The sequence below is a fragment of the Zingiber officinale genome, chromosome 9A (genome assembly GCF_018446385.1).
Source record: "Zingiber officinale cultivar Zhangliang chromosome 9A, Zo_v1.1, whole genome shotgun sequence".
Classification (NCBI taxonomy): Eukaryota; Viridiplantae; Streptophyta; class Magnoliopsida; order Zingiberales; family Zingiberaceae; genus Zingiber; species Zingiber officinale.
In genome coordinates, this window is record NC_056002.1 from 113,493,419 (window position 1) to 113,502,139 (window position 8,721).

An 8,721-nucleotide genomic window follows, 5' to 3' on the forward strand; every position below is an offset into this window, starting at 1 on the left:
TAATCACTAGTTGCGATCCAATAATAAATTCTCTCATGCGATGAATTATATTACGGGCATTCAGTAAATGAGTTTAGGATAATCAAACATATAATGCGTACTCAAATAGTGAATCTATGCTTATCAAATAAATAGAAAAAGTCGCAAGGCAATCTTAAGACATCCCTCAAATTTTAATAGATTCAACTACTCTAACTTTGTGTTGTTGCTCTGTTATGATGTTGTTGTATTCGACTGCTGCTGAGAAGCTATCCAACACCGAGCTCGATCTATTAAATTTACAAGTGTTGGGTAATGAAGTTTCTTTGTGTACTCAATTACTGCATAAAGGAAGATGTAGCTTGTTACACTTATCCTATCCTTTTTATTGTACTCGATTCTCCTTTCCGGCGGTTCTGGAATAGGTCATTAGTGAATTACCATTGATAGATCCGTGGGACCTAGGTCTTGGAGTAGGAGTCACCAAAGGCTCCAAACCAAGTAACTTCTCGAGTCATTGTGTTCTTGCTTTTTCAATCTCTGTTTTATTTCACTCCCCTCTCACGTGCGTAACAATCCTACAGTTACCGCTCCCACCCCTTTATTATCATCTTAAGTCCTTCCACTTAGTGCCTATTTTTCTCTCTGTTCAATATTTTTGAATAGAATTTATGCTACAACTTATTCTCGTCCTCCGCAAGCTTCTTCTCAAATGGGTTGGAAGCTCCAAATTTTCGTCGCAAATAATCCTAACGTTGCCGCTCGCACCCCTCCATTCTCGATCGTAAGTTCTTCCACTCCAGTGTCTGTTTTTCTCTTTGTACAATATTTTTATTAGATTTATACTATAATGTACAAGCCCTAGCTACTGCACTTTATAGCAACTACCGCACAATGACTGCTACGTGTAGCAGCTACTTGGATAGTTAGTTGCTACAACATGTAGCAGCTACTTCATTTAGCTGCTACAACATAAATAGTTATACCGTACAAGCCAAACAATCTTTTCTTACAATGTGAATAATCTTTTTTTGATAAATTTTAAATTTTTTTGTTATATAATTTGTTTGTAGCAGCTACACTTTGCAACAGCTAGTAGCCCTGAAAATATTTATGAAATTTTTACCAACTTGGTAAAAACATATTTAAAATCATTTTAAATTAGTTAAAATTACTTTAAAATTATTGTACACAGTAATTGATATACGGTGTAGCAGTTATTAATTGCTCATCTTTTAGATGTTTATTAATTGCTCATCTTTTCGGAATCCCCCTATCTATAAGAAAGTTATACTGGTTCATTCTGACTATTAATATTCTAGTGAGTTTTCTTTTTAGTTCCTCTAATGGCTTCTAGAAAAGCTTTATCCGCTCCTATCGAAGTAGAGATTAGTTAAGCCGAAGAAGGCCTAACAATTATTTATCCAACCTCAATGATGATCTATGCAACTTATGTTAAGGCCCGACAATTATTAATCCTTGTCTTTACTCTCTGTCCTATCTTTTCACAGGTTTTAATGAGTTGTTTAAACATAACATAGCGAGTCTTTTGATAACCCATTTTATAGTTTCGAAAAGACGTTTTAGTTTGAATTGTGTTTATCAAGAGTGAATGTTATTAGAATCATTTTTCCTATAAATCATCTATCAACCTAACTCTTTCATGTCGCGTAACCCTTCTTCCTCTTATATAGTGGTTTTAATTGAACTCCGGATCATATCCTTCTTTAGCACGAAAACGAAACCCACTGAGGGTGATATTAAAGAACCCTCTATTGATGAGGATTGAAGCTCTATCTTCTGTTTTTGAAAGATCATATCTATTAGTAAATTCTTTTGCTTCTCGGTATGCTTTATCTTTCTTATATTATATCTTTATACCTTGTGAATTTATAAATTTTATAAATTAATCTAAATAGGTCTCTCAGTCAAGCGATAAATCATTATCTAACTCATGACTATATTAAGATTCTTACAGAAGAATGGAACCAAGAAAAGAAGAAGTTGAATATTACTCTTTTATTAGAGAAAAATGATCAAACTGAACTTATATAACTCCAACGAGAAAATCGAGTAGTGTGTATATATATATAAAATTTTGTCTCAAATAATCAAATTTAATTAGATTATTTTAATATAATTAACAAACAATTTAAGCTACGATGACTTAAACGTTTTGAAGTTATATGGAAAATCTAGAAAAGTTTTATTGGACGGTGCGTTTAAGAAACTAATAATTACTGATTTAAAAAGTTATTTAAACGTTTTTTTTCAAAAAAAAAATAGCAAATAAGTACGATTTTATTGCATTTGACGCTTCCGGTCAGATCCAAGTTCGATTTAGGCGAGGTGCGTTGGAGTCAAGTCAACCATGGCTTGGGATGTCTATAAGTTTAGGCCCATAAATCGGCCCATGGGCAAAGTTCTGTGGCTGTCTCCCTGCTTTCGATCCCGGTGCTCCTCCTCTCTGCACTGCGCTGGTCCTTCCCACGACGGCCCAACCCTAACCCTAATTGCCCGTCCCGACCCAAATCCATTCGGCTCCGCCGGCCCCGTAACGCGGCGGCGTCGTCCGATCGCCGGACGGCCTCCTGCTTTCGCTCGTATCGAAGCCCAACGGCTCGATTTCCTCATCCTCGGTAGGTCCACCTTTCCCTTGCATTTTTCCTTCCAGCTCTTTACAAGCTGCTTTCCCGCCTCTTGTGGATCTTACTTGTATCCTTTTTTGATTCTTCTCGTTGGTTTAGTTGCTTTTAACTCAGAATTTGCCTTATCGTTTTTCGGTACTTGTATACTTTCCCGCCTGATTCGTCTCCATCTCGTGTGATCTTACCTACGAATTCCTTTTTGAGAGCTGTTACAAGTCGATTTATGACCTTCTATGCAGTGTGCCTATTCTTTTGGGATCTCTGAGATCTGCAGAGCTCTACTTCGTCTTGATAAGATATGAGGTATGTTGGTCGCCTCGTAGTTTAAATAATAAAGTCGATGTATTTCTTTTCGCTGAATGGTATTTCCCCTCTTGCAATGTGATATTCTTTTTAAGTGCCTCCTTTTAACTGGGCCTACTCAAAAGATTGAGAAGAGTCTAGAAAAGGGATCGAACCAAACGAAGCTAAGATCAAGCTGGGAATTGAGAGTAGGAAATTTTTAGTCTCGAAATATCTTCTGTCATTTCTTGCCGAACTGCTTTAATAGCCTCTAGAAGCAGAGAAATATATGAATGTTTGTGGATATCTAATTGCAAACTCTTAACTCTTTTCCTGTCTGTGTGAATTAGTATTTATGGACTTTGAATTGGTGTAAAAATAGTCACCTTTTGCCAGTTAGAGACAAATGCAATTAAATGGTCTTTTGGCTATGTTACCCTCACCGATAACTGTGGGCTATTTCTCCATTTGTTGAGCTCCAATTCATGCTTCTATTGCTGTTGAGTGAAACTCAATGCTTGGTGATGCTATTTCTATATCCATATGGGCACCCTACTACTAGAGTGTACAAACAGGGTATTTAATGCAGGTGCCAGTTATTTCCCTCGTATTGGGTTTTCAAAGAGACATGAAAGATCAACATATAATCAGATTAATCTCTTTCTAGCAATTGTTTTGCACCAATTCTCAGTTGTTTTGACGTGTAATTACTTCACACAATATGCAGGATTTTTTGCCTACTATATAAGTATTTACTTACTAGATACAATTTCACCCTGCTTTATCTCCACTTTCTTTGAAATAGTTTGATTTGTTTCTCCAAAGTTTAGTTTAGCTTCCTTTTCTTTCCATAGATTAGCGCTAATTTCTTTTGCTTTGTATGGTCTTTAGCTTGTTCATTGCTCTTGCCACCTGTAGAATCTTCATTCGACAATATCATAGTTTGTTTGTCTACTTTGTTTTTCTGTTCTTCCTTCACACCTAACTCCAGCTGCAACTGTTGGGTTTGGAATAAATATTTTCTATATCTATCAACCTTTTGTGTGCCTGTGCTTGATGAAATCCGACAATCCATATTTAATTCTCACTGAATATCATTTGAATCCTCTGAGCCTGGAAAAATAGTCGTTCCCCCATGTCTTGTTTTATCTTGTTTTCAGTTCTTCATTACTGATCTTTGTTTTCCACCTTTTTGTTTATGAAGTTCTTTGTCAATTTTCCACCAATTCTTGTAATTACCCACTTGTTTTCCTGATGGATTGTGTCACCATAAAAGTAGAACAGGTTGGAAAGTTCCTGCCTTCTTTACCATGGCTTTCATATTTGTTTACACGAGGTTGTTACCAGTATTTCCAAGAATGGCTTTGGAAGTTAATGTGAATATTCTCACCTCGGTTAAGAGTTTGAAATATATTTTTTTCTTTATTCTTCCTCCCATTAGAACTGTAGGCGTCAATAGGATTTTGTCTCATCTGTAACTCTCTCTCTGGTCTAGACTGGTCGACAATATATTTTTGTGATACACTTTTGTCTTAATGCATCATCTTGTAGAAGACAATAAACCCATAGATACACTAAATAAGGGTGTGCCCAACCTACACAGAAGTATGTACAAGAGTCATAGGATTTAAGCACCTTAAGGATAAATACCCTATTTGTCCTCACTTTCATATCATCTTTCAAGAATATGAGTAAACCCATAGATACACTAAATAAGGGTGTGCCCAACCTACACAGAAGTATGCACAAGAGTCATAGGATTTAAGCACTTTAAGGATAAATACCCTATTTGTCCTCACTTTCATATCATCTTTCAAGAATATGAGTAGAAAATCATCAATTTTGTTGGCTATGCTATTAGGGACAACTAACTTTTTGATGATAAACATATGTATTTGTCAGACATCAATTAGGAATTTCTTAGTGTGAGAATTATGTGTAGATGGCCTTGTTAGGTTATTTTAGAAAATACAAGGCTATAACCATAAGTAAGCAATATGTTCTTCTTGCCATCCTTAAGGAAAGATGTTTTGAAGTTTTTTCCCTAATGTTGAATATGCCAAACAACCAAAGCAACCAAACAATACACGTGACCTTACATGCTGCTACTTTTACTTTACGAGATATGCAATGTCCTAAGTATGAATCTTGTTTTAGGACTACCTATTACCAATTGAGATCATGTTTCCATTTTGGTGATTTGTGGGCAAGTTTAACCAGATGATACATTTCATTCCATGTAGTAAAATCAATGCTTGTATACAGTTAGTTTGTCGTTTAAGGAAATTATTATGTTGATGATTTACTAATATCTAAAATGTCTAATTGGTTGGAAATTGCTTGACACAATTTAAATTTTCATCGAAATTCATTCATTGGCTAATGGTTAAACTGATGTTATTAATTGTAACTTTGAAAAGTTACTTGAATGTAATCAAGGAATTGGGATTTAAGTTTATGAATTGTCATATTTGCTTATAATAATTTTATAAATATAACAAATATTATATCCTTTTTAAATTTTGTTGAGTAATTTTCAAAATGCTCTCCAATAGTTACTAACTTTTTAAAAATGGCACACAAGGTTTCATTGCCCCTTACAATTTTCATTCTGTAGTCAAATACCCGTCCATTAGTATCTTGGTCTTAGGTGGAGTCTTTTAGATGGAGGCATTTTGACAGTACAAATGGAAACCTTAGAGGGTGATTTGACATTAATGAAATATTGTGTGGGGACATTTTTAAAAGTTGTTAAATGTGGGGGGCATTTTGAAAATTACCTACAAAATTTTTATGCACCTAAAGCTCGTCAGCCTATTTATGTCTCTTTGCATTTATCTATCTAAGTCCACAAAGTTTTGTTAAATTGGATTCAACATCATAAAACATAAGGATTACCATATCGAAGATTATGTGCTTTATACACATTTGCCCTGAATGTTTCTTTATAAAATTATTTAAAAAATTTCACACCTACTCTAATAGATCTTTTGGTATTATAAAAAAGGTAGAATGACTGCTTATGCTATCTTGACTTACTAATTGAATTAAACATACTTCGATTTTCAATATAAAATATTTGCTATCAGATGAGGGGTGTTCGAGCTTTCCACTTTTTTGATTTTTTTCACAGGTCATGCATGCTCTTTCATTGTTGGTGCATATGGTCCCATTTAGCATCAAACATAGTTGACAGTGATAGCCCTCATAGAAACTCATAAGTATACATTGTCTATTAGACTTTCATTTGGAATCTAAATTTTGATTAAGGCAGTGAACCTCTTAGTTTTGTCTTGGAGTTGCTCATCTATTGCATTATAATGTATTTTGGACTGGTGTGGATGCTTACTGAAAATTTTACAAGCAGTGATATAGTGTTATTGCAATTTTCTTTAGATTTTATATGATGAAAACCAAGCTTTTGAGTGGTTTATGTAATCAGGGTTGATGAGACTATATTATGTAGTGCATTTTGATAGACCCCAGATATGCTTCATGCAGCTTACCAGAAGGCAATGAAATTGAACCTATCAACACGGAACCAACAACAACTTCAAGACGTAGGAGAAAAAAGTCATCAGTTTGGGAGCACTTTACTATTGAAGAAGTGTCTGGAGGATGCACACGAGCTTGTTGCAAACTGTGCAAACAAACTTTTGCTTACAGTAGTGGTTCAAAGATAGCTGGCACTAGCCACCTCAAGAGACATATTGCCTTGGGTTCCTGTCCTAAAATAAAATATCAGAACAAACTGGCTCTTGCATCAGCTACAAAATCTGATGGAGAGACTGCTGATCCACCCAAAAGACGTTATAGGTCATCTTTCTTTTCAGGTGTTTTTGACCAAGACCAAAGCTATGTAAATCTCGCAAAAATGATTATTGTGCATGAATACCCACTTGACATGGTTGAACACCCTGCCTTCGTTGCATTTGTTCAAACTCTTCAACCACGTTTCAAAATGATTGATATCAGCACCATTGAGGGTGAAATATTAGCGATGTATCAGAAGGAAAAGCAAAACCTCATGCAAGTAGTTGGAAATATGCCTGGAAGGGTAAGCCTAACAATAGGTTTGTGGACAACTAGTCAAACCCTTGGTTACATATGCATTAGCGGACAGTTTATTGATAATGACTGGAAGTTGCATCGAAGAATGCTAAACTTCATGATGGTATCATCTCCTCATTCAGAAAATGCTCTCAGTGAAGCCATTGGTGTTAGTCTTTCAGATTGGATTATCAAGAATAAATTGTTCACCATAACCTTAGACAACGATTGTTCATCACATGATATTTACAGTGCAAATCTCAGGGATCATCTCTCCAATAAGAACATGCTCATGCTGAAGGGACAATTGTTTGTGGTGCGTTGCTATGCCAATATCCTGAATGTCATTGCAGAGGACGTGATTGCTTCTATTCATGGCATTATCTACAACATCCGGGAAAGTATAAAATTTGTGAAAGCTTCTCGAGCGCGTGATGAAAAATTTGCTGAGATTGCCTTACAACTTGAAATTCTCAGTGCAAAAGACCTAGCTCTTGATGTCACAACACAATGGAACACAACTTACCTCATGTTACTAGCAGCATTAGAATATAAACAAGTGTTTGCTTTCTTGGAAACATGTGATGACAATTACAATGAGGCACCATCTGATGATGACTGGAAGAAGGTGGAGGTTGTTTGCACATTCCTTAAACTTCTTTACGACTCAGCAAATGTTGTGATGGGAACGGTTGATCCAACTGCAAATATATTTTTTCACGAAGCATGGAAAATTCAATTGGAGCTGACCAATGCAACTCAAAGTGAGGTTAGTGTGGTTAGCAGCATGGCAAAAGTAATACATGACAAGTTCGACAAGTACTGGAAAGATTGTAGCCTTGTTCTGGCTCTTGCTGTTGTTATGGACCCTCGTTTTAAGATAAAACTCATCGAGTTCAGTTTCTCAAAGATATACGGTGCTGAATCTGCCAGATATGTTAAACTGGTAAATGACAGTATTCATGATCTCTATCATGAGTATGCTACCATGCCACTTCCTTTAACTCCAACTTATGCAGATCAAGGAGAAGCCAACCACGTAAATGGCAACGATAACAATGTCACCGCCACAACACTGCCTGCTCCAGACAGTCTCCAAGATTTCGATATGTATCTGTCTGAGTTAGCTGTAAATCAGCCATCTAAGCCGGAGTTAGATCAGTATTTAGAAGAGTCACTCGTACCACGAATCCAGGAGTTTGATATCTTGAACTGGTGGAAGCTCAATTATCTCAAATACCCTACACTCTCAAAGATGGCCAGGGACATCTTAGCTATTCCCGTATCTATGGTTGGCACTGGCGGCTCTATATTCAGCGTTAGAACCGGAAGCCGTGCACTCGACGAATATAGAAGTTCTTTGCGCCCGGAGACAGTTGAGGCACTTTTTTGCACAAAAGACTGGCTCCAGTACTTGCCCACCTTGTCGGAGCACCCTTCCACTGAAATTGTTAAAATGGAAATGTGAGATCCATATGGATGCAATCTGTCTGTATCATTATGTACGCATGGAATTTGTATTCTATGGCTTGTCAGCATTAGTTAGCATTTTAATTTCAGGACGAAGTATATTTATATATATATTAGTTTTCCAATGCAGGTTTTAGTGATAGTGAGAACTTAAATTATTTGTACTGGTATTTTTACTTTTTCTGTACGGCTTGATTGTATGATAAATCCTTAGTGAATTCGATGTTTCATGTTATCGTCCACTACGATTATAATTTCTTCCATGAATGCCTGGTCGTTTATAATGTTTTTG

General features: G+C 36.1%; 1 protein-coding gene across 2 annotated transcripts; it reads left to right on the forward strand.

Moving 5' to 3' along the window:
• The first annotated feature begins 2,396 nt into the window (after window positions 1-2,396).
• Window positions 2,397-8,683, forward strand: LOC122019853 (zinc finger BED domain-containing protein RICESLEEPER 2-like). 2 transcript variants are annotated; one of them, XM_042577426.1, is made up of 4 exons: window positions 2,397-2,618; window positions 2,867-2,930; window positions 6,411-7,905; window positions 7,979-8,145. In XM_042577426.1, the coding sequence occupies exons 2-4, from the start codon at window positions 2,926-2,928 to the stop codon at window positions 8,000-8,002; spliced, it is 1,524 nt and encodes a 507-aa protein (XP_042433360.1). In that variant the 5' UTR covers window positions 2,397-2,618; window positions 2,867-2,925; the 3' UTR covers window positions 8,003-8,145. The 2 variants fall into 2 exon arrangements, with proteins under 2 accessions (XP_042433360.1, XP_042433359.1); XM_042577425.1 differs by having other exon boundaries at window positions 6,411-8,683.
• The last annotated feature ends 38 nt before the right edge of the window (window positions 8,684-8,721 follow it).